The 26,331-nt window shown below is 42.1% G+C and overlaps 1 protein-coding gene across 22 annotated transcripts in view; it reads right to left on the bottom strand.

Annotated features, from left to right (window-relative positions):
* Positions 1 to 797: 797 nt before the first annotated feature.
* nav3 (neuron navigator 3) overlaps positions 798 to 26,331 on the bottom strand; it is a 381,588-nt gene continuing 356,054 nt past the window's right edge. For 17 of the 22 annotated variants that reach the window (XM_008401340.3, XM_081603798.1, XM_017302697.2 and 14 more), the window contains 17 exons: positions 23,440 to 23,523; positions 22,505 to 22,616; positions 21,253 to 21,377; positions 18,356 to 18,379; positions 17,837 to 18,003; positions 16,037 to 16,190; positions 14,521 to 14,707; positions 12,558 to 12,655; positions 12,371 to 12,466; positions 11,304 to 11,472; positions 10,946 to 11,181; positions 10,259 to 10,413; positions 10,058 to 10,129; positions 8,827 to 9,023; positions 8,585 to 8,703; positions 7,299 to 7,502; positions 798 to 5,717 (listed from right to left, as the gene is read on the bottom strand). In XM_008401340.3, coding sequence (XP_008399562.1) covers positions 5,598 to 5,717; positions 7,299 to 7,502; positions 8,585 to 8,703; positions 8,827 to 9,023; positions 10,058 to 10,129; positions 10,259 to 10,413; positions 10,946 to 11,181; positions 11,304 to 11,472; positions 12,371 to 12,466; positions 12,558 to 12,655; positions 14,521 to 14,707; positions 16,037 to 16,190; positions 17,837 to 18,003; positions 18,356 to 18,379; positions 21,253 to 21,377; positions 22,505 to 22,616; positions 23,440 to 23,523 — 2,319 coding nt within the window. In that variant the 3' untranslated portion in view covers positions 798 to 5,597. Of the gene's footprint in view, positions 5,718 to 7,298; positions 7,503 to 8,584; positions 8,704 to 8,826; positions 9,024 to 10,057; positions 10,130 to 10,258; positions 10,414 to 10,945; positions 11,182 to 11,303; positions 11,473 to 12,370; positions 12,467 to 12,557; positions 12,656 to 14,520; positions 14,708 to 16,036; positions 16,191 to 17,548; positions 17,636 to 17,836; positions 18,004 to 18,355; positions 18,380 to 21,252; positions 21,378 to 22,504; positions 22,617 to 23,439; positions 23,524 to 26,331 lie in introns of all 22 variants that reach the window. The other 5 variants (XM_008401329.3, XM_008401333.3, XM_081603806.1 and 2 more) reach the window with 2 other exon arrangements.

Below are 26,331 nucleotides of genomic sequence, written 5' to 3'. Positions count from 1 at the left end.
TGTCAAAAAGCAGAAACACCCACAAATCCACCCAGTAGGAGTGTTTCGGTAAGTTAATGGGGCCTCCGTTAGATTTAAACATTTTATCCTCTCCTGAGGAAGCCACGGGAGTCGCACCGGGTCCCATCTTTCCAATGGCTGCGACTGGGAGTTACCCGGAAGAGGAGAATGATGTATTTCCTTCAAAATAAAAGCAGTTTTGACAAATAGTGATTTTATACTTCTGTCAAGTTCGGAATAAATAAAATACATTTTCAAGTTGACTTCGCCTGATACCTACTTCAGCAATCTGTGCAAAAGGCTACTTTTGTATTTTCCTTAACAGTGTCCTTATATTGTGGAAGGTGCTTTACCCTTGCGTGTACAGACAGAGATAGAGATCACAGACAAAGCTTTGTAAAACTCAATCGCATTTATGAATTTTGAACTGTGGCTACAAGTCTAGTATTTTACAGACTTGAATCTATGTACTGTTAATTCTTAATTTTAAGAATTCTGCCATTTTATTTATTTATTTTTTTTGACAAAAAGTGACCAAACAGCCAGCCAGAATGTTAGAAGCTACAAAAAGCTACAGCAGAGGTGCAAGTTGTCAAGGAACATTTAACCCAGCATTAGTGGGGTGGGTGTGTATATTTGAGGCTTTTTGTCCTCTGCGATCATGAAAGAAAGAAATATCATTTATGTGGAAATTATTCCTGTTTAGGAAAAAGCAGTTTTTTGCATTTAGCTGCTCTGGTAATCTGGTCATTTCAACACAGAAGAATCTCAAGTGAACAAAAACTCAAACAAATTGCTTGAGTGACACCAAATACCATTTATTAGGGCTTTACAAAGACTACAAAATCCTCCAGATGACTTAAATCACTGTCTCTGTATATTTACATGATATGTTACATACAAATGTACAAAATATAAAACATTTAAGGACAAATGTTTCACCCGGAAAGAAACAAAACTTTCTCTCAAACCAGAGTAAATGCTATGGTCTCCAACTGAGATGCAACTCGAAAGTGTAAGTGGGAAAAATTACCAGTTGGTTTTCAACACAATGGTGTACACTGTTAATGGTGTCAAAGTGCTGTTATCTTGGGAACTAATGGCCTATAACAGGAGTGTACATAGGTTTTGATACATGGGTGTAGGTCTCGGTATAGAGCAACCTGTAAACACTGCATTTTTCACCCTTGGCATGCAACTACACCACCTGGTTAGCAACCATCGAAGGCTGGGAGGCAGAGACATGTGAAGCTGAGTACAGGTAGGATTGTAGAGGTTTGTCCTGAGGTTGTGACAACAAGACTTCTTGGTCTCTGGTGGGCCTCTTACTGACCAGTAGCACCTGTTAGATGTGTACAGTACAGCGTTGGCTCAACTTCAGCGCCTCAGACAGCTGGCAAGCCTAAGGTGGTGGTAAGTTAGGGTTAAAATCACCAAAGAGGAAGTGGTTTTTAAAAGAATAGCTCAGGATTTTTAAGTGAAGGTCTGCAGAGTTAATATCTTACCTGCAGTAGATGACTTTGTCTGGCATCGTCATTTAGCATAAATCCAGGTAAGGCTGAAGTTAGCAATTATTCCAAAAACCAAAGAGGACCTCTATCTTAACTGAAATCTCAAAAATGTCATAACGGTTTGAACAAAAGTTGTATTTTGAGCCTTGAAACCATTGCCATGTAGGTAGTAGGTAGTTATTTACCCAGAGGGAAATGGAGGTTGGAAGCAGTGTGCCACCAATAATCTTCCGGTGTGAAACAAACACGAGTATGGAACATAAGAAGTGTTTCCAGTGAAGGCATATTTACATACCATGCAAGAACCGAGAAATTTGTTTACATCAAGCTACTGACCAACCATGAAGTACTTGGTGAACGGAAAGTTGATGCGTTGAGAACAAACTCAAAGAACTCCCAAGACCCTTAAAATAATGGTCAAATTGTTTGGCTTTTGTGGGGTATGTGTTAAGAGTAGCTGTTTCATATAAAAGTAAATCATATTTCCCTTGGGTACTTCTAGGTAAATCACCCTCCAGTGCAAATATGATAATGGCTTGAAGGTTCATAAAAGGCCACGGGTCAATCCGTACTCCCATTCCATTTTGTTCCTACACTGTTACTTTGAACAACAATTTATGGTGCTAAAATGTGGTTGTCAAATCGAGTATAAAAGATTCCCTGCAGGATATAAACTGACACACTGTTGGTATCTTGAGGTGAGAAACAAATTAACTAAAAATGTACAAAATGACCAGCAGTCTTAGCATAAACCACAATGAGTTCTTGAGTTGCTTTGAGGCGATAAAAGTCTGCTTTGGTCTTCACTCCTATCAGACTAGCTGTTAACTAATCTGGATTTCCCACTAAATGACGACAATAGTAACCTAGGATATTGACTGCCTACAATCTTTTGAACAGAACCTCACTTAAGAAATCCTGAGCCATCCGTTTGAGGAACAACAGGCATTCCTAAAGACAGGGAGGATCCAGAGTATTTCGTGGTAGAGTAAGGAGCATTGGACAGGTGCCTATATATTTTTATTTTTTTTTCAGTTTAGTTAGTTCAAATGGTATTTACTGTACAGTTAATGCCTCCTGCATAGGCAAAACATCAAATCACCACAAGACACACCTGTTTCCGACAGCGGGTTGAGTTTTTGCATCTTTTTCTTCTCCGTTTTCCATACGTACGACGATATCTTCAGCGGGTTTTGCATTTTGTAACACCGACAGGCCAGAATGCATCTTTGATTCACTGTGCAAGAATTCTAGAAGTATTTACAGCCCACCCCGACCCTCAGACGTGTGCAAAATTGACCCACTTAAACAAAGAAAGAACAATCAAAATTCTAAATGGCTTCTTCCATCCAGTACACGCATACATACAGGTAAAGATCTCTTCTCAGTGCACCCCACCCACCCCACCCTCACTCCCATTTTTTTTTAAAAAGCTTCAAAACATGCTCATCAGGCTTAATAAAAAGAAACAAAAAAACTAAAACAAAACAGTTTGGTTGTGCTCCTGGTAATTCAAGTGAGCCCAGCTCAACTGGGCGCAAAACAACTAAAAAAATACTCAACCCCCCCTTTTTTGTGTTTCTTTATACAATATTGGTCTGTTTTTTTTAACTGAAATACAGCGTTATGTCTCTTAACTTCTTACTGTCAGACAGAAGCAAGGATGCTTCATAAGAAGAAGACGGGGCTGCAAGAAGTAATGCCTACATCTCGTACTAGACGCGGCATCTTTGACGCCGACGGAAGCAGGTTAGCATGATCCTGCAGTGAAACGCACCCCTCTTCCACCAACAGCCAGAGAAAGCGAAGGAACGTTTAAGGCAGTTAGAAAGCACCAACGTTATTGTTCCCTTTTTCGGCTCTCGGCTGATCCACTGAACAGTAAAAGACAGCGGCTTCGACTGGTTTTTGGATACCTCGAGGACAAAGATGGATGCAGGGTATTGAACAGGTGAAAGTTTGGGGTATCTGGGTTTGGACTATTCGGTATTTGGATTACTTCCCACCCTGGAGAACTTCTGCAACCATGGTGGGCTTTTGCTGTTTGATCGCAAGTCTGTACGGTGTGAACATTTGGCAGTCGGATCAAAGGGAATCATTGGCACTTTTCCATGTTGCCTTCACAGTAACAGGGCGACTGGGCGACACACGGATCTCACACTTTCATTGTGCTTGGTGTTGGCATTTGGAACAGCTTGGCAGTGGCTGACCCTAATAAGGTTCAGGCCAGGAGGCCCAGCACCACGAGGCTTAAGCAAATGTCCGCCAATTTGCTCAGAGCTGACCCAAGGCATACGTGGGAAAAGGGGCTGCGCTTAGGGTCTGCCGCTGGCTTGGATGCCCCAGGAGCTCCTCAAATTTAGCACGACAGGTTCAAAACGTGCTAGGTGTAAATACAGAGCGTTTTAGTGGTTAAAAAAAAACAGATTTCTCAAAAAACAGCTAAAAATGTTAAAGATTTTAGATGGGAGAGGTTGGCTTTGCACCTGACCCAGGTCAGGTGCATAGTGGCTTACTTTAGCCTCGTGAAAAACGTAACCAGTTTATCCAAAGTAAAAGCATCAAAAGTGTTTCGCACCACACTTGCATGGCGCTGGTTACTGGCGCCACGGTTTTAAAAGGCTTTGGTCTCAAAACTGCCAGAATGTTCCAGTCGTGGTTTAAAATCGGAACCAAAGTTTTATCTCACTCCAGGGAACATTAACTAATGCAATGCTGCTACTGCCCCCAGCTGGACAAAAGGAGGCAATTACAACTATCCCTGGCTTTAAAAAATAAAAATAAAAAATTGGCTGTTTGGAGTCACAATGTGGAAAACTAATGGAGGGCTACCTACCACTTTTATCAAGATAATGCAGTTTTAGAACTACAGTTGGCAAGATATGAATAGTAAGCTGCCTAGAGGTCCCAATTAACCAACTAATCTCTAGTTAGACTGCTAGTTTAACGCTGTATAAACAAATCTTCTGTAAGGTAACCAAACATGATCAAAGGATGACAATATAGACGCAACATTAGTCCCGCTGTGGCGGCTTATGAGCCTAATAAAAAACAAATTCTGCCTGGGTCGGCTCTGGGTCTTTAATAAATAGTAGTAATAATATGTAATATATAATATCTAACGCAGACAACTTCTGATCCTAGTTGAACTGCAAGGGCTCAAAGTTGTCCTACATCAGCCAAACCTGCTAACATTTTCCACCAGTTTTTGTGCAAAGCGTCAGACTCGGCCACAAGAAGACATTAAAAACTACACCTGCTCTGCTTTTCACGCCCCGCTGTTGAAGTTGACATCCATGAAAACAGTAGAGACAGAGCGCCTTGCTCAAGGACACTCTGGCATTCTTGATGATGTTCAAAGAAGGGACTTGAACCGATAAAAGGTTCTTATCCGAGGGGATTTCCTCCCTGCTGCCTCTGTGTGTACATATATGTGTGTCTGTAAGGAGCACCTCTGTAAACAAGGAAAGACGTAACAGAACCAGCCATACCAATGTAAACATCTGTAGATATAACTGGGTAGAAAAAAAATAAAAATACAAAAAAATATCCAGTTTTGTTGTTCTGAGACGCTCTGGAAACCGACGCCTGAAAGTAAACCGGAGAAAAAGTGTCTTATTGTTGAGAACACTTTTGGAAAAAACCACCAGAGGTACGGATATTTCTCATCACAAACACGCGGACATTTTTATAAAAATGTCACAAAAATGAACAGGACAGTACGGTTTGTAGGACGTAATGTAGACAGTCTCCAACCTGTGGTTCGGTTTGACATTGTGACCACTAAGGACCAAGTTGGTAAAGCCTCTGACAGCATAAAACATTCGGATTTCATATTGCACCATTAAAATATAGGCATTTTCTTTCAATTTGAGGGTATATTTTGAGTATTAAAACTTTTCATATATTATATATCTGTTGTGCGGGTCCTGTGGTGGACCAGCAGCCTGACCAGGTTGCTCCCCGCTGCAGCAGGACCGGATAATGATGGATAAATCCATATCATGTTGGGAGGGGGGATGTATTCTTTGGGGTTCCAAGGTTTTCCCACCACTTTAGAGGTTTAAAATGAGCTGGTTCTGGGGCTCATAGGGCCGACTCCAAGGAGGAGTCCAGCTGGTCGTCATGGTGACTGGTGCTGTCGCTGTCGCAGCTCTGGGTGCTGGAGTAGTTAGCTGCTTCCTGCAGCCGTAGCAGCATGTTCATCTGCAGAACATAAAACACGAACAGATAGAAGTGTTTTTGCTCAACTCTAGGAGACAGTTTGGATAAAGTTTGAGAGAGTTGACAAAATACAAAGAGAGAGAAGAAGACTGCAGGAAGTAGTTGGAGGATCGTGGTATGTTAAATGTTGGGGTTTGTGAGAAACCTTTGAGATTTCACATCTGAATATTAACTTCAGCAGGGTTTTTCAGTTGAATCCTCTAAATTTACTCAGTACAAACAGAAGGCACCATTACTTCTCTTACTCGATGTTTAAATGAACCAAATGAAAAGGCCCATTGATTATGAAAATTGCATTTACCAATACTTGGATTGTCACTTTTTATGTTCACCATCAGCTCAAAGCCTACTGATGTATAAAAAACTGTTTGGTTTTTAAAACAATATGATGCTTTACGATTACAAAATGTTTGCGCTTATTACATTACCTTTCCTACTGTAACATATGTCCCTACATTTTTAAGAATGAAACTTCACAAGCTGTATTTTGTGCCGTTTCTAACTGCTGCAGTCAATCAGCGCCATAAACCCGTCGAACTTTTCATCCCTGCTGCAGAGCTAATGATCTAAATAATGCAGAAGTGCTGCTGCATCTGGTGAATTGCTTCCAGTGTTCCTAAAACGGCTTTTGGCACCGCAGCATAATAACTGCACGCGAAGGGTTTCGCACGTAGACACACACACACACACACGCACACGCACAGCACACAGGCGTGTGTGTAAAATGCACAAACACTCTAGTTAAATCAAGCCAGCCGGTTTTTTTTTTGGATGGCTAGCCTTTAATTTCTCCTGGGCTGCAATAACCCACCAAACAGGAATGAATTCTCTCTCCACTCATTTACTTTCTACTCTCACTGCCCTTAACAGTTCCTTTGCAACTTTGACAGTTTTGCTTTAAAGGGGCAGCATTATGCGATTTCCAGCTACATTGTATTACTTTACAGCACAATCAAGCACAATTCAGTTGTTATAAAATGATGTGTACATCAAATATATCTGTCAAACCTCTGTCAAAAGAAGTTTGACAGAGGGCCTTGATATTGGGCCACTGTCTCTTTAAGAAGCTCCTGTTCTTTATGAAACTCCGCCTTCAGGAAGTCATCGCAGCATGGCTCCTCTATTAACGCCTTAACGACGTTTCGCTGGCGTTGCAGTGAGAACAAACACAGCAGATGCACCATTCCACCAGGTGCTTGCTAATTGCTGCTGGCTAGTCTGAAGGAGCTGAGTGAGGGAGTCGCACTGAAGCTCAGAGGCGGAGCTACGTCCACCCACAAGTTTTGTGCAGCTGAATGGTTGCCACGGGAGATTAAAGGATTTCTCAAACACGCGCAAAAATAAAATCTAAGCAACACACCAGGTTATATTTCTGATGAGGGAATTCTATTATGATGTAAAGCTCAAAAAAGTCAATTTCACATAATACTGCCCCTTTAAAGCGTTAGCTTAAACTGTACTCCCTTTTTGCTCATCGCTTTGCAAACGAGGGTGAATCCATGATTCCTGGCAAATAATTCCTGGCTAATAAATGCAACCATCTGAAGTCAGATCCGTCCTCACCAGCGGGTCTCCCTCGGTGTCGCTCTGAGACACCTGCTTGGACGACGTCCCCTCCTTGGACGAGCTGTAGCCATCGTATCCCACGTCTTCTGGCCTCAGCTGGAGCAGCGACTGGCCCTCCTGCTGCAGCGAGGCGGCATTCCACGGATACGTGTCATTCACCCACTTGGACGGATCCTCCCACACGGCTCGCTTCCCGTACAACTGAGGACGGGAACAAAAGATATGCAGGGAAGGAGGAGTGAAAACATGTTCTTTTTGTTTTTGATGCCTTACCTGGAAAAGCCCTAATATCTCTTTAATGAGTTAGATTAAAGAGATCCAATGCTACCAAGGTGCTTTTATTCTAGACTAGACTAGAAAATACAACCTTCAAGATTACAGTTGTGCTTAAATGTTTCATCCATTAAATCCCAGCAGTATTGTTTGTATAGTACCAGAGTATATCAAGGTGCAAAGATGTTTAACATTTAATTTCAAGACGTTCTCATGAAATGCAGAGAGAGCTACCTGTTAATATTTTAACAGTTTGTTATTGAGTCGTTTAATTAACACATTCTGTCACAATCGGCCATTTGAGGACATTCTTTGGACCGAAGTGAATGTGCAAAACCACAAGACTTTTGCAGCGCATGTTGTGTCTGTGAATTATAGCTTAGGAAGGCTACATACAAATGCAAACCACACTTTTCAGATTTCTATCAGTTAAAACTTTTAAAAACTGATGCATTATTTTCCTTCTGCTTCACATTTATGCACTACTTTGTGTTGGTCTGTAACGTACAATGTTATGTTTATTGTTGTAACGTAAAAAATGCTTAAAAAATGCAGCAAAAATACTAAATCTTACCAAGTATTTTTGATTTAGTTTATAGTGCAAAGATTATTGAAATAAGAAAACTAACTTACAAGTAAGTTTCAGCTTTGTTTTAATCAATATGTCTGTGGAATTATCACTTTATTATCAATATTAAGGAACTACTGACTACTGAAAAGTTACTTTGAAGCCAGTTTTGTCTTATTTCAAGTCAACAATGAGACTTGCACTAGAAACTAGACCAAAAATACTTGATAAGGTTTTGTGTTTTTGCAGCGTAAGGCCATGTAAATCAATAAGAACCAACTAAAAGATTTACCAACCAACAGTTTTCCAGGCTTATTTCTCCTGTTTTCAGGTTATAAAGTGCATCATCTTGAGAGGGGCCTACTTGATCAATTTGAAATAACATAGCTGTACTATATGTGTATGATCCAGGAAAGTACATCCATAGATATGTATTAGGTACCTGTAGTCCTTCCCTGACAGCCTCCAGCAGGTAGGGGACCAGGGAATAGTTCCACAGGTCTGTGAACCAAACCCGGGAACCTTCTACTTCCATGGGACAGGACAAGAAGAGACGAGGCCCTATGGTGAATAGAGAGGAACACATTACACACATGGAGGGGCGTTCAAATGTCTGCCTGCTGCTACCTCTACAGAGGCTAACATGTGTGTGTGTGTGTGTGTGTATGTGTGTTCTGAAGTGACCTATGGTGACGTCGGAAGAGCTGTGCGCCTCCAGGAAGCCGTTGAGATGCTGCCAGGTCTTGGGGATCCAGTCGATGATCTTGATCAGGTCATTGCTGCGCATGTTCTTATCGATCTCTGTCTCGATGAGCTTCCGGCGCAGGAAGCGACCCAGGAAGCCTTTGACTGGCTCCGTGTGGTTGGTGCACAGCACCCACCTACACCGGGGCAAGACATCGACTCATCAGTGTAAAGTGTTTCACGTGAGATGATGACATTTCATCCATTTGTGAAAGAAGTTTATTTAACTCTCTAATTGAGGGTTTTTAAATGAATATTGCCACGAAGAGGAGTTATTCTGTGTTTTCCAGGCACATAGTGCCGTTTTATACCAAGTAACTGTTACCTTCAGTTGTTGTAAAAATGCTGCATATATCAACTGTGGCTTAAAAGAAATTTGACTTTGTAATTTAACGCCTTGATGTTGAGCCTCTGTCTCTTTAAGAAGCTCCTGCTCTTTCTGAAACTTCGCCTTTAGGAAGTCATCACAACATGGCTCCTCTATTAACCGTTTAACAATGTTTTTACCAGAGTTGCACTGAGAAGGAACTCGGACAGTGAACACAGCGGATGTGCAGTTTCACCAGGTGTTTGCTAGTTGCTGCTGGCTAGTCTGAAGGAGCTGAATGGGGCTCTGAGGACGAAGGCAGAGCTTGGTCCATTAAATAAGAAACACAATTAAAATCACATGTGAATAAGCTTGTTCACACGTTAAATCATTTAAAAACATGCCGCACCGTCTCTCTCACTATCTACTTCCTGTCGTCTTCATCTTTATGGTTTACACCAGTAATAACATCTGGTCGATGATCATGTGACTGAAAAATGTGTTTCCATTGCAGTTTTGCTAAATAAACCAATTTTGATATGGTCGTAAAAATCACTTCATTCTAGAGCCAAAACGTTATATAGAAAAACAGTTTTTTTTCCCAAAATTGCAGTGTTTCCATTAAGCAAATTTATTTTTGAAATGTCGAATTGGCAAACATATGGTCAATGGAAAAGCAGCTAGTTACAGTTATGTGTACTAACCCTAACTAGCCAGCAATGATTTAGGTTTTAGGTAAACTAAATGTCAAACTAATTTTTGGATTATTTTTGTAATTTTCCTCCTCCCGTAGAACTAGATAAGTCAGGGCTCGGTGTTAGTTGTGTTTGCTGAGCTTGAATTAAACACAAAATGGCGTCAGACCTAAAGTTGTGGTGGAGCTCCAGGTTGGGAGAGGAGGAGACTCCCTGGCTCATGGTCCCGATGACATACGGGCTGCACAGGGAAGAGAAACAAATCATGGTCGCTTCAACTATGACAAACGTTTCCTCAGTTCACTGATGGGACTCGAGTCGACTTGGCGGAAGTCGTGATGGAGCACGTGGCGTTTCCAGTCCTCCTCACCATTTGTGGTACTTGCAGTTGAGGAAGCCGTTGAATATGTCGCTGAGCGAGCCGATGTGGTGCAGGTTGTCCAGGATGACCACATGGGGGAGCTCTGCGTCTGTCCTCTCAGAGTTACAGCGCTCTGCCAGGCTGGACAGGTACTGACGCAGGTCCTGTGGGAGGAAGAAGTCGTTGATTTTGAGCAAACAAGTCGAACAACAGCGAAGTCAAGTTATATGTCCAACATCAGCAAACACGCTATTTGTAAATGTATCCATACTCCTTAAACTTATTTACACCTCGTTTATAAGGTACTCTAAATACAACATTTAGACAATAGGATGTAAAATACAAATATTTTCATATCAATCAATACTTGTCTAGACTGTGGAGTAGACTTTCCATAATGAAATCCTCCACATTTATGAATATTCCTACATTAGTAATTAAGGTTGATAGGGAACTTGTGGAAATGCCTGACAACTGACACTGAGACAATCGCAGGTTTAGCTATTTTAAAGTTTGGAACTTTGACTACATGCCACACTTTTCAGAATTACATCGGTAAAACACGTTAAAAATCATGGCTGTATTTCCCTTTCACTTTTTAGGTGTGTTTCTCTTTGTGCTGCATCACAGAAAATCTACTGATGTTCCTGGAAGAAAATCAAACACGAGAGCAGAAGAGCTATGGGTTTCTGATACCTTGCTGGAATTCTGGTCCACGTTAAAACTGGCCACGTTGTGCTCGGTCACCTCCTGCCCCATCTGACTGATGATGTACTCGGCCAGCTTGGCGGCCAGGAAGGACTTCCCTGTGCCGCTGGGCCCCGAGAGAATGATCCGCCGATGCTCCATCAACAGGTTGAGGTACCGCTGGATTATGGGCTTTGGAATGAGTGTGTCGAACACCAGGCTGTCTATGCTGTTGTCCTTCACACCTATGATCAGGACGGATGGAGAAGTCAACGGCAAGATAACAGCCTGAGTTTAACCATCAGGAAGCTTAATGCCAGCAAGAAACCCACGGAAAACCCTGGCAGGGATTCTTTTGTCAGCGTACCTTTGAGGTGAACCTTGATTATGTTGTTGTCGCCCACCAGGTAGCCGCAGGGCAACAGCTCAGGCACTTCGGAGGCATGGCAGCGGATCACTTCCCCCATCCTGTAGCCCACAATGCTGTCGGAGCTAAGACCCAGGCTGGTCCCAGGATCCACCCGGAACACGTACTCCTGCAGGAGGACGGAGGCAGAGGAAGCTCAGCACCAATGCTAACTATGGCTCCATTCACACTGCAGGCCTTTAGGCGCAATTCCCATTTTGCTTTGAATTGTCGTTCACATTTTCAACTTGCATGTGATCTCCTGTGACCTTAAAGCATCCCGCATGGACAGTAATGGTGGAGCGTATCTTGTGATTTTCCTGAGCTTTTCAACCCTCAAAATAAAATCTGATTTGTGCCACTTCCATGTGTGGCACAAATGCTGATACATATCCAATTGCTTTCAAAGCATTTTTCAGTTTGAACGGTTGTTTTATCGGACTGTTACATCATTAATGTGAGACATAAATCATAATTCTGCACCAGAAAAAGCTGGACCCGATAAATCTGGATGAAACCAGTGGCTGAAAATTGAAATTATGAACTTATGAAATAAGTGTTTGTCACTGAAGCACATCACAATCTGACTACACATCCAAACAGATTTCGCTACAGAAGTTATATTCAATACGCCACAAAAGGCCTTTGCTATTAGAGGTGGTTTATTTTTCTTAGCTTCTTTTGACTTATGAGTTTGTGACGATACTGTCGGCTCCCGTATGAATATACTTTAAAATCCAACCATAGCCGCGGCATCCAGTATTACTTTCATAAACAAAGCGCTGCTGTGATGTCTGCCTTCTTCTTCTGCGCATCCCAGTTGCTTTGCTGTTGTAAACTATTCACATGGAAGCCTGACGGTATGAACAACCAGGAAAAAAATCACCGGAAAACAAAAAAATCAAACTTTAAAATCAACCACATAATGTTCTACCTGAGTTAGCAGAAACAGTTCACCATTCACAAATCCTGACATCGTCTCTAACCTCTAAGAACTCAAGATAGTCAATTTCTGTTGATCTGCTTACTTTAAAGAGCCGCCTGATGACCCCATCCAGGACGTCCCACTTGGTCTTCCCGCTAACGCCTATAGACCCGATCAGGTACTCGTGGCTTTGTGGAACCTGAAGAGTCGGCAGAAAAATAAAACCGAAAATCAGGAACAATATGGATATATTTTTCTGATCCAAGCAGGATGATTGGTCATCTACAAACCTTGGTGCCTTTTGGCCCGCTGCTGATGGTGACAACTATCCGCACACTCCGACTTTCCTTACGGAGATTTCCCTCGTAGCTGTCGTCCAGGAGAATATCTGAAAGGAAGACGTTCGGTTAACACATTGACTAGATACAAACAAATTGGTCACTGAAGTTTACTCTGTACAGTCTCTCAAGATGGACAAGGAGCACGGTCCAAGCTTTCCATCATCCTGGGTGATGCCAAACACCAACAGACTCTATAAAAGTGATGTTTGTGTTCTGTTGAGTGATGGATCCGATGGACGGGTCTGGGTGTGATGGTTGTTAGAAGAACTGCATTGCTTGACTGCACTGTGTCAAGTGTAAGTTTAGGGAAGGGGATTATGGCGGGGGAGTTGATTTTCAGGGGTTGGAATTGGTCCCAAGGCTCCAGAGAAAGGAACCCAATTTTTAGCAAACCAAGACATTTTGGACAATTTTATGCTCCCAACTTTGTAGGAACAGTTTAGGGATGGTTCCTTCCTGTTGCATCATGACTGACCCCAATTCACAAAACTTTACTACGCCTATAAAGATATGGGTGACCGAGTTTGGTTTCAGAAGAACTTCAATGATTTGCACAGAGAACTGACTTCAGAGAATGGGTAATATGGCAGAAAAACAAACCACAATAGAACTTTTTCATATCAGGCTTATATTGATAATTGTTGATTAGTTATGAATATCAAAAACATTGCCAAACTGGTGACATGACCGACACGTTGCACGTCGTTCTTCTTTTTACTTTTACACAGTTATGAGGCGAAACCTGAAACTGCTGCTATGCAATTTACTCAACAGGTTGTTGCTAGGCAACCAAAGAGTGAGCGAGTTAGTTGATGCCACTACTGTACAGGAATGATCTGGTACAGTAGAGTCTTACCTAGACCTAAATACTCCAACCAGACTTTTTCAACCAACATCAGTGTCTGGCCTCACAAATGTGCTTCAGGAAGAAAGGTCAAAGATTCCCATAAATACAATCCTAAACCTTGTAGAACACCAGGAGAGTTGAAGCTGTGATAGCTGAAAAAAAACACACTGTAACTTTCTTAAAATAATGGTAAAGAAACAGCACAACCTCTTTCTTTCCAAAAAAAACACACTTTTGGCAAAAAATGGCTTAGACCATCAGTTTAGAAAGGCGACTATATTATGTCCTTTGGATTAACAATAAGACTTGATTAAGGTTCATGTGTCTGTTCAAATGCTTTTAGCAACAAAATGTAATGTAACTGTACTGAGTTATTTATTTCTCATATGTTCTTTATCTCCTGGCTCTCAGGTTGCTGAATGCTCCTCCATATCGCCGTTCAACTCTTCCCAGAATCAAACCTACATCTCAGCCAATAAACCAGAGGCTTTCCTGCATTTTATTGCAAAAAATGGCTGCATTTTTCCAACAAAAACAGCATCTTACATCACACTTAGCCGATGTCAGTTTACATCCAACTTCACACTTCAACACTGAATGCTTTTCTCTCTGCACCATATTCTGGAGTGAGGAAGGAGCCACTTGGTATTCATCGGGCCTCCTGCTTGCTGCATGCGCTGCGTTGAGGTGATAACAGCCGCTTCTTCCCTTCGTCCACGCGCCATCGCTCTTCGCTCATTTCGCCATCAGTTAACGAGCCTTTTCTGTTAATTACTGAACGAGCGAAACGGACAGATTTCTTCTTCTGAAACGGACCGAGCCAGGAGGTATTCTCCACTTCGTTGCCGAATAGGGTTCGGTCCTGCTGCGGGTCATCAGAGGGGAACGTTTTATTGCTGAATTAAATCTTTTTGACCAGATTCCTTCGTAGTTTTCCAGTATTTACAGGTGAATGAAGAGAGAAATTTTAAACCGACACAGTAGAAAATTAGTTTGAACAATCTCTAGAGTTCAGAGCTGACATCGTTTGTCACTGAAGACCGACAGGATGGACAGCGTACTCACCCGACATGATGGTGTCAGTGATGTTGAGGTTATTGAGCGACAGTCCCAGTGACTGCCGCGAGGAGGACGAGGACGTGCTGGAGGCCTCGGAGGGCGGGCGCGCCGTCTTGACGGGCGTCGCCGTGGGCGTGGCGTTCCCGCTCGACTTGAGCCGATCGTTCTCCGCTTTCAGGGTCTCGATCTCGTTCTGCGGGTCGGAGGAATAAAGTGACGGCAGCTCCCAATGGCTGGCAGCTATTTATTCTGAATGTGTAGCACTGGAATTATGGTGCTGCAAGGCTTTTTTTTTTTTTTTTTGATCTTTAAGGCCTCCTTTGTGTTGAAGTTAAGTCTCAGATAAAGAGTTTTAAATGATCCCTGAGATCAGAGGGCAGACAGAAAGGCTTCTACAAACTGGATAATCCAGATGTACAAAGATCCACTTAAGTGAGGCGTTCGTGTTCATTTGACATGTTCTTTCATGCTCTGCTTTTTAAAGATGGAGTCACAGCAAAGCATGACTGAAAACTAAGTAAGTCATTTATTGATACAGCTACAAAAGAGCTGAAATAAGAAAATAATAATAATAAGATATTATGTATTAAGAGGGTTCTTGGAGGTTTCTGTAAGTAAAACTGAACACTTTCTAAAGACCTTTTAAGACTGTTAAGACCAACATTACCAGAAACTTTCAAATTAACATTTTTAACAAAGACACCATTTATTGTTATCAATTTAGTTGTCAAAAAAGATTCAAGTTTCTTCATCAAAAAAAGATGAAGTTGTATCTGTATTTTTAAAAAATCAACAGTAATCATCTTAAACCTGCAGTAAGAAACTTTTATAAAAAAAGTTTTTTACATATTTGTTAAAACTGTCCTTTTGTTGTGACAGTATAATAAGAAACAGATAATCTGTGAAAAAAATTGATCTCCTCCCTAAACTGTTATGGCTGTCTTAAGAAATGCACCAACCAAAAACAACCAATCAGAGCCAGGAGGCGGGTCTTAGTGCTGTCGATCCACTCATGTATACGCTGCTAAATGTATTAATGGCGGAGAAAGAACTTAAAATAAAACCGTTTATCTACCATCATCGTTGGCCATGCTAACTAGTCTTAGCATTTGTGAAAGTCTCTGCTGACGGTGAAGAGAAGCTGAAGCAGAACAGACGGCGATATGAGGGTGACTGACAGCGCTAAGACCCGCCTCCTGGCTCTGATTGGTTGTTTCTTGCTAGCACAGGGAGAAGGAAGAGGGGCTCAGTTTTTTCACAGATCATCTGTCTCATACCAAAGTGTCACAACATGGTGACAGTTTCAACAGCAATGTAAAAAAATATCATTCATAAAGCTTACATAGCGGAGCTTTAAACTTTGATTTCCATTTTTTTTCTTGACATTTTTATACTTGTTAAAACCCTGTTATAGGCTTTTGCATTAACATTTATTAAGGGAAAAGAAGCTACTGAAGAGAAGCTGGTGTTGTGTGGTTCTACGATTCATTTTCCAGGTTTTCCCGGCCGGTTCCGGCCTCACCTGCATGCGGTTCATGGCCTCCCGGATCTGGTCCAGGTGGTGCGCCGAGCTGAGAGCCTCCAGCCGGATGTCGGTGAGTTTCAGCTCCTTTTCCCGGAGCTCGTTCTTCAGCTGCAGGATGATCTCGGCCTCGGCCTCCGTGCATTCGCACAGCCTGAAGCGGCGATTAAAAAACAGGGAGGGAGGAGCGCAGGAGGAGGGGAGAGGGAAGGGAGGGTCACCTTCTGGGGTTATACCAAACCAACTCACACAGCACACACACAACCTGGAGAAGAATATGCTTAAAAGGAAACAGGGAAGCTCGAGTTCTGAGGGGAGGTCGGTGACGATGGCCGTCAGTGATTTGAGACGGGGAAGTGGAGCATTTGGAACAGCGAATCGCTCCCATTCAAGGCCCTTTGGTTCAGGTTTTTACAAGAGAGAATTTGGTTTGTTGGAGAGGAAAAGATTAGTCTTTTTTTCTCTTTTCAAACCCCCCCCCCCCAGAAATCATGCGTTTATGTGTGAAAACCTTCCACATGCCAGAAGAAAACTATGCCTGACATGTTAAAGTGGAATAATCTCACCAGCTGCCTCACAGCAGCAGCTGCATGCCGACTGTGTGCAACGTTTCTAAAGTATTCATACTCCTCGAACTTTTCCAAATTCTCTGGGATTTTATATGATAGACCACCACAAATTAGAGCAGACAGTAATGATAAAGCGGACGTAAAGGTTTTAGAACTAAAAATCTGAACATTTCATTCCAACTCCAGTCCGTTGCACCTTTTAACATGCAGATTTTTCCCCCAGTTCAAAACAAAAAGATAAATCTTCCTTGAAAGTTGCTCTGGTATTTAGTTCACATTTCATTAGCTATTTCCGTTTAATCAAATTTCTTAATTGCTCGTTTTGTTGCTGTATTTGTTTCTGTTGTAAATAAAAACAAAAACAGCTCAATTGATCCAATACTAATATCTGTATCGGTGTCAATATTGAAAAAAATTCTAGATCGGGTATCGGAGACAATGTGCCTGACCCATAAAGGCTGATCTATTCATTCTAATTCTATCATCTGTGCTCTGAGCGACAACATTCTTTATTCTTTAGTTCACATTATGTTTGGAATTATTAATTGCACTTGGTGTACTATTTGAAAGAAAGTTTGCTGCTGTTTATTTTTACATGTTTGACCAACGTAGTCAACTTATTGTTTTAGTCTGTTTCGGTTTTAGCATAATTTATTTTACATTTGCTGTTATACTCCCAATTGAACTGAGAGAATAAATTAAAGTTGAAAAATCACGTCTAAACTCCGTTCCATTTCTCAACTATGCCCTTCTTTGTGTGGCTCCGTCAATCTTTCGTTTGTAACGTCAAAAGAATTGGGAGAAGAAGTGCATGGGGTGTGAATGGTTTCAGTGGATAACTTCTGAGGACCTCATCAGGATTTAAAGGCGCTGAACACGAAAAGAGAAAAGTCACACCAACACAATCCAGTGCACACACACTCCCGGGGAGCAGGCCTGTTACCGAGATCTGTGTTTGTAGACCACATGACCGTTATGCTTTTTCTTTGGCGTCCATATTGGGGAGGACTTGCTGTCGCAAATGCACTTGCTATGGCAGGTTGAGAAACATTTCAGAAAAGTGTTGAGAGAGAGAGAGAGAGAGATAGAGAGAGAGAGAGAGAGAGTGTTTGGAGGGGAGAGTGAGATGACGATTTTAGTTTAAAGGAAACAAAGGAAAATGAAATTAACTTAGAGGAGAAAAAGGAACCAAAGAGGTGTGTTTCGGTGTCGGCGTGCGTGGCGGACTCACTCCGTGGTGGAGGGGGAGGAGCGCAGCGTGGCGATGCTGCCCTGCCTGTTGTCGTGCTGCAGCTTGGGCGAGGAGGGCACCGAGTCGGTCATCTCCTCCATCTCGTCGTGGGCCGACTGCGACTTGCTTTTCTTCTTGCTGAACGCCTGCTTGAAAGAGCTGCGCAGCTGCAACGTACAAAACAAGAGAGCGCGCGTTAGTTCCCAATGGGGTTTCTGTTGCCACGTTGCGTTGCGTCAGATCAGGGCGTCACTCATTTCCAAGCAATGGCCGCGGTCTGTTTTAGGCAAAGAGGCAGAAAAGCGAGGCCGTAAGTAGAAATGAGAATGAGGTAAGGGGCCGGGGGGTGTCAGGCAATCGAGATGAACAAACAAACAGGGTAGAAACGGAGGAGGAAGGTTGCTGTATCCATGCCGACGTTCCAAAGAAAGACATAAAGGAGTATGGATGAAGGCGGGGCAGTGATTAGGACAGGACTAGTGGAAAACTGAAACGGAAGACACTCTGGAAACCACTGACCTGAGCTGGGATGGAATCAGCCACCTGAAGATGCAGAACACACCCAACGTTAAGGCACGCAAACGCACACACACACATGCTCAATACACACCCATCTACAGCAGACTGTATTCACTCAGAGTAACAGCTGAGAGTGGCTGTGTTCTACAAAGCATGGCAGAGAAAGTACAGTTACTACAGCTGGAAGAGGGATGAACAATGACAGCAGTTTATTGACTGTGTCCAAACGGGAGACATTTCTGCAAAATCCATCTGGAACCTGTTTCATTTGGAGTGCAGGAATAGCAGCCCTGCAAGGATAAGCGGGTTCAGACAATGGATGGATGGATAGGTGGTCTGGAGGACACACATCCATGTTAAAACAGCTACAGCAATCGGACAAAACATTTCAGTGTTATACTCCTAAAAATCTGATAATGTTTAAATCCAGGCTGAAAACACTTATTCTCAGCTGGGCATATGACGGCTAAAAATATTTTATCAACTTTTTCTTAAATTGAATTAGTCAGTGATCCTTTACTTGCATTTAGTTTGTTGTAGTTTGTTAAATTCATGTCTGTGATTTTAAACTCTTAATCTTGGGTTTTCTGTAAACAATATGAATTGTCTTGTACACAAAATGCATCTATCGCCCGTTCCGCTAATCTGCTGATAGCAGAGCTGATTTTTCTTCCATTGGAAACGTTTAGCATTTTGATTCCCATAACTAAAGTTTTCTAGATAAATTCAAAATTTCTAATTTACTTGGTTGTTTTGTAAACTTTCAGTTGAATGAAGTTCAAAATCTGTGCTTAAGTTTTGGTTATCAACTGTTAAGTCGTTAAGAAGTAGCTAGACGTCGACATACACGGTCTTATTTTGAAGTGTGGGAAGACCCACACAGCAGTTCTGTTTTCTCTTCCCAGATTTTCCATTCCGGACTCAGTACAGTAAGTGACATTTATTCTCTACCCAGAATGCATCAGTGAACAGTTTAAAATCTGCTGATGTCCTGTAATCTTTCCGACTGAAGCCCTAATGAGGACAAAATTAGGAAAAGCAAAAAAGTTTGCAGAATTTTCCAAAGAATCTCTTCCTGAACCATGTAGGTAGGTGTGCAATGACAAATTTGACCCTGTTGAGGGCGATATACTGCTGTATGTTGTAAACCATGTTGTGTCATTAAAACATAGTTTAATTTAGTGCTTTAGCATTAGCTTCAGCTAAATACCATGTTGGTATAGTGCCTCAGCATTAGTGCAATGTTTATAATTAGTGCTTTAGGGTTAGCGCAATTAACTTCTTAGCTAGCAGCGCTGACTAGCGGTTAGCGGTGCTGTGTATTCTGGCAGCTTTCTGTTTGAACCACCCATAATTTGAGCAATTTTTGCTGCAGTAGCAGCGTTGGATCGAGCCAGTGACCTTTATGGCTTCTAGCTCTCATTTTATGGGGAACCATTTATTTTCCTCAAGTACTATTTTCTGCAACAGAGGTCGAGACAGAACTTCTAATATGTCGACTGACTCGGGGGAGCTGCAGCAAATAAAGACCGCTGAGCTGCTGCAGAACAGCAAGAAGTAAAACCAGAAAGAATGAAGGAAGGTTTTGAATTCTGCTCAGGATTTCTGACTGGATTTGTCGGCAGTCTTGAATTCAGTTGTTTGATAATGAAAAGTCAAAGGTGAGAGCAACAGGAAGACATGTAGAGCGGTAAATGTTGAAGGCACTTCAACGATGTGATCACAAAGCAGAAATATACAAATACCGACATGAACAGCGAAAAAGCTAAATTATAAAAAACAAATGAGCTTTTCAAGAGTCAGTCACTCCAGAAATCTCAATGACTTTACATTAGGAAAATAATTAAGGCTCCTGATGTCTATAGCAGTAAAATATTTGTACTGTGCGACATTGAGGAAGTGCTCAGTCAGACTTTTAACCTGAACAATAACAATAATGAGACATTAACGAAATACTGTATTGTTAAATACAGTATTTAACGATACGGCCAATGACAAAATCATGAAAAAGGCGATTTTTTGTGAGTTGAAACATTTTCCACATTAAACACATTTCTGTTTACATCTTTAGTTCAAAGAGTGAAACAAGGTTTCAGTGGTTTTGCAGACTTTTCTGTTCAACTGCAGTCATAAAAGAAATTAGATCTGTGTGTGTGTGTGTCGATACGGTCCGGGATAAACTCATCACACTCCTGTTGCTCCTTATAGGATTTATGTAGTTCTACCAGTGTGCATAGGCACAATGCCAAGAGAGAAACACTACAATGAACCACAAGAAGCAGTTGTTGCTCTAAATCAAACTGGGAAGGGTAAACATGTTCAATTCCATCATTTTACAGCAAGAAAGATTATCCAATTGTGGAAAACAAAAGCAGGGTGGTGGAGGTGTGATGATATGGGCTTGTTTTGGACCCACAGGGCCTGAGTAGGTTCCACACATTGAGTTGATCAGAAATTCCTCGGCATAAAAGGAACTGAAGAGTCAGATGCGAGACCGACGGTCTGACAGGTGAAGTTTGAGCCAAAGTGGGACAGTGACCCCAAACCCAGTAGTAATCCTGGAACAAGAGGACTGAAAAGGAAAAGAATCAAGGTTTTGGGATGGCCATGTCAAAGTCCAGAGATCAACCTGATGGAAACGCAAAGGCAGCAGCTTTATACAGATGCCAGCAATAATGGACTCCATTAATCCTATGAAGAGAGGGCAAATATATCTGTACAATTATGTGAGACTTTAAAACATCATATAGAAACTGAGTTGATTCCATGAGCTACTGAATCCCTGGGAGCACTTGGTTCTTCCTGTGACTTCACTTACAGTGGTGGAAGCTTTCTTTATCCCCTGCCTGTGTAATTCAGATGCTAATTTCCTGCTTCTTCTTCTTCTTCCCACTTACCCAGCTCTTCTTCTTCTTCTTTTTATCCTCGGCGTCCTTGCCCAAGCTGCCCAGGCTGGCGTGACTGGCAGCGCTGTTGATGCTGGACATGCTTTCCGACGAGTGCTGCCGCCTAATCCGAAGGTCTGAAGGAGACAGACAAAGCAATCCTCAGTGCGAAAAGCACTAAGCTGGAGAGCGGCTGAAAACGTGACAGTTGGTGTGGGGCTTTTGCCGCCGTAAGACTTTATAACGCTACACTGAGGCTGGTGCACTGAGAGGGCCTCAGCCAGTCACTGCTACCGCTGACTGTGGCTTTCATGACCGGAGAAGGTCACAGATCACTTCCATTTTAGCTTTTTTTTTGTTACGTTTAAATGTTTCAAGTCAAATTCATTATTACAATTAGACAAAAATTAGGCATTGAAATGATTTCATCTTTTCCATTTAAAAGTCTTCCTTTAGTTTGCTTGTAGATCAATGTCCGGTTGCACAAGTCATGAAAGTTCAGTCTTTCTGTCGCACATTAATGGCTGAGCATTCTCCTTAAAGGGGCAGTATCACGTTTTCCAGCCACATAGTGTAATTTCATGTGTTATCTTCATTTGTTTTAAAAAGCCAGAAGCTTCTCTCTGGAAGGCGGCGCTTAGTTCCCTCAAGCGTTTTGCACAGCCTAATGGTTGCCTCCGGAGATTCATGCATATTTCTCAAAGCAACACTCCAGGTATGTTTTTGATGATGTTATAACATGACGAAAAGGTCGGAAAAGTTGATTTTTACACAATACCGCCCCTTTAAGGTGTTTCTGCTAGAAAACAGAATCTATGGCGAACCTTCCTGTTCCTGAAGTTGGCTTTGCAGCATATGTAACAGGACACACACCTTCCAGAATGATCCACGTTTGTCTCATCACCCAATAGTGTTTTTTCAAAAGCCTTGGGGATCATCTAGATTTTTGGCAAACATAAATCTTTAGCTTTCTTTTTGGTCAGATGTTGTTTTGGTCTTGTAACTCAAACACAGATGCCATTTTAGCTGAGTCTGTTTCTTATTTTTGACTCATGAATCCTGAGTTTTAGATGTTGTCCTATTGGATGAGTCTATAACGGGATGCTATGCTTTCCCCAATGAGCCTAATGACTCCTACTGTGGTTCTCTGGAGTCCCAAAGCTTCAGAGAGGAGCCATCATTTCAAAACTGCTCAAGATCAATGGCGCACAAACACCTCAGCCATAGTGGTAGTTTAGGGAGCACACCCTGCTGGTTTCACTACCTTTGTGTAGGTGGTCCGGGCCGTTGAGCGCCACCTGGATTGCCGTTTGAGCGTCGGTGTTCTGGGTCTTCAGCATATCTATGGTTTCTCTCAGCTCGGCCAACTCGGACTCCTGCAGCGGCAAAACGAGGACGAGAACAGGAAGTTCTCTTTTTAGCATCACAGAAACACTACTTAAGAGGATGGGATCTTTGTAGCCTGGAAGAAAACACATATAGCAACAAAATGTGCCCAGATAGAGCACTTTGGAAGTTTTTATTTTTTTATTTTTGGAATCAACACACAAGCTGCTTTGATGTGAACAAGTTCTCCAAGTTTGGCTTTGACAATGGTTTTAATAAAGCAGAAAGGGAGGAGGAAAAGTTTTCCCACTAGATGTCGGAGCCAGCGCCCCCTGCTCTGAGGAAGGGAAAAAAGGCTGCACTCTTTGTTGAGCTGACTTCACAGAGGAGAGGGAACCTCCTTTTTTTCCCCTCCACCACAGCCCACTGAGAGCTGCAGATAGGGCGGCTGCTTTAATTAAAAGTTAGAACCGTGTTTTCTGACAAAGGCCTCCCTTTAGTCTGCTTTAGCGCCTAGAGGATTAAAAAGCTACCGGGTCCTGTTAGCCCTCTGAGCTAAAGATACTGATGCAGTGATCAGTGGGAAGCTCTTATTGATCTCTTTTGAAGGACAGACAGTTCAAGCAATGTTGAACTTTGTCTTAAGTGAGGCAAATCTTGAGATAATAGGAAACTACGACATTAGCAAGACTCAAGACTTTGGCAGCACCCAAATTATGAAGATAACAGAAATAATCCAGTAATCCTCCACCGTGTTCTACCTTTCCAAAAAGAGTTTAATGAAATGGCACAGCTTGCTTTTCCTAATTATTTCTCTTCCTTTGAATGCAGTTTCCTTTAGTCTGTTGTTGAGTGAGGCGTAACTTCTCGTACCTTTTGTTCGGCGGTCATGGTGAGGCTCTGCAGGCGGCAGGTCATGTTGCTGAGGCTCTTCTCGAATGCGGCCACCAGGTGAGCCTGCACACACACAGAGACGTCTGCCTTGGGATGCTCTGATTTCATTTTCAGAATAACTGGGTTTAACTGAATAAGACATGTTCAACATAAAAAAATCAGTAATTTTTTTTATATAATTGACTTCACTGCATTTTGTTGGGAGTTGATGTGACAAGGTAACACAGATTAGTGCCTACTTGGGAAGTAGACGGAAAATGTTTTCGGTTTTTGAATTTTTTTTAACTAAAATCTTATGAAACCATTTGCTTTCAGAAGTTAGCCAACTACAACATTACAAGACAAAGCCACGGCTACACTGGAACTATTTTATAGTCTGGTCATGTGCTAGGATGGCCAAGTCAAAGTCCAGATCAGAACCCAATTGAGAATCAGTGGCAAAACCGACTGAGTTTGAGATATTTTGCTAAAAAGAATGACGGTGTGCTAATATCAAAAAGCGGTTCTCCAAAGTATTGACTATATTTTGTAAAATGATTAAACTCATATATATTTTCCCAATTATTCAATCTGATGCAGTTTTTTTGTTTTGTTTATCACATTCAATTAACACATTATTTACAGTTCTAATTTGAGAAAATGTGGAAGGGTGTAAGAGAGAATATGAAAACAACGATAATTCTGGTAAGAACTGCGCCTCCAAACCAGAACCATTCAAAGACATCAGGTGTTTATCCATTCATTTATTTCTATTCTGAAAGTTACGCGAGAAGAAAACATAACTTTTGCGTTTAAAAGAGCCATTAGTACCGATTGTTGCTGAAGGCAACTGAGAACTTAACTAGGCTACATGCTACATGTGCAGAGTTTGTTTTCCTTAACAGCTTAAAACCTGGTGCTGGGACTTTTAAAGTAGGAACAAAGTCTAAGACGTCCTGGAGGACACGTTACATCTCACCAGATCAAATTAATGCTCGTGGATTTCTTCATGCTCTGTATCTCTCTGGACTACTGCAGAGTAAAATGTGTGGCACACACATCAGAGAAGGGCTTTTCTCCATGACTCAATCCGTCACCTGGGGATGCAGCAGTAGCACGATGAAGGATGGCAGCAGGTTCAGGAAATCGTACCATCTGTCCTGCTGAATCTGTCCGTTTAGGACCGTGCCGCTCTGAAATTGGTCTTGCCTTAAAAATTGTGGCTCTATGTTTATGAATGCCTGTCTGGTAAAGCCTTCTGTCTACAACAGCGATGTTTGCTCTGCTGTGATCTTTGCTTGTGTGCTTGTCTGTGTGTGGCTGTACGTATGTGACGCCTGCTCTTCCTGCCGTCCTCAGCCAGACACCCTGAGACACCTGTCAGGCCTGGTGTGTCACAGGAAGATGGGCAGCGTGCCCAGACAAATCAAAAGAATGTCAGAATCACACAAATTCACACACATTCATGCTTTTTATCATTCTGCCTACAGTCTGGGTAAAACTGTCTACACAAAGAAGAATTCCCTCAGTAGCTGTGAGGAACTGCGAGTCCAAAAATAAAACACAGAGAGGAACACCCAACAATGCCAATTCCACTCAGTTTCCAGGGCTGAATTTGTAACAGCGGTGACCTTTAGAAATGCCAACTCCTCGTACCCCTCCCACTAACTCTGCACCTTCTTCCAACTCCACCTGTGAGCTGACTCCTCACCCCCACAGACAAGGGAGGTGATGATCGGCCTCGCATCCCAGAGAAGAACAAGCTGCCCTACGCCTTGGACCTGAGCCCACTGGAGCTGCATGTAGTTTTTTTCTTTTTACAAACTTCTTGAGGTCAGGGGTAGAAGGTTAATGTCACTCAAAATAAAAATAACTACATAACCAGAAGTCTTCCCTTTCAGGGCTGTCTGATGTCTCCAATGAAGAGGAAAAACTCAAAGCTATTACAATGTTTAAAATAAAGAGAGGCACTTCTCATGGTTGTTCCAATGCCACGACCTTGGAACAAGCTTGAGAACACTCTGAGGATCTGAACCCTCCTAAAGAGAGTTAAGATCCCTAAACTGAGATGTACAACTAAAGGATGTTAACATGTCTCCAAAAAAGAAGAACTCTTCTCTAAAGCTACCAATGAGATAAATTTCTCCTGAACGTTGTGATGTGAAATATAAGAGATACCCTCCTCAAGAGCATTGCAATGCCTCCAATAAAGAGACACATTACTTAAGGGTGTCATGATGTCTCAAATTGGTAGACATAATTTTGAAAAGCCAATCAATTCTACTCTTAAAACACCACAAAAAGGGAAAGGAGAATCCTGTCCTCTTTGACAAGATTCTTCTTGTCCCACAAAGGACATTGGCAAAAAGGTTTTCCGTTAAATCAAAAGGCAAAACTACGGTTTGTCAATGCAGAGCAAAGTTCTGTAAATCACTCCTAAATGGATCTTCTTTTGTCCTTCAGGTTTCTCCACTGTTCAGTTTCCAGCACTGATTTTGCATTATTATATGGTCAAAGCATCAAACTGCAAGAAGAGACAAAGTCTACATCCACACTTGAACAAGCACTTAGCACTACAGGAGGATGACGCGCGTTCCGATGCTTGAGACTGTCAATCTAGCAGCAGGAAGACTTTGTTAGGCATTTGGAGAGTTTCATATCACTATTTCATCTACAAACTGTTGTTCTCTGCTCCTATTGTTGTTCTCTGCTCACTCATTTGCCTCTGTGATTTCTGTTTTGGCAAAAACAAAAAGTCCCTGGGTAAGACAAACGCAAAGAGACAATACGCACAGCTTGATCACAACGCGCAAATATCCCATCTGAGAACAAAATGCGGATGGGTCTTGCTTTCGGCTTTGAGCAGAAAGCAAGACCAGACTTTTATTCCCT

Source organism: Poecilia reticulata, chromosome 23, assembly GCF_904066995.2.
Source record: "Poecilia reticulata chromosome 23, P_reticulata-male-v2, whole genome shotgun sequence".
In the NCBI taxonomy this organism is placed as follows: Eukaryota; Metazoa; Chordata; class Actinopteri; order Cyprinodontiformes; family Poeciliidae; genus Poecilia; species Poecilia reticulata.
This window is presented reverse-complemented; position numbering and strand designations above follow the sequence as displayed.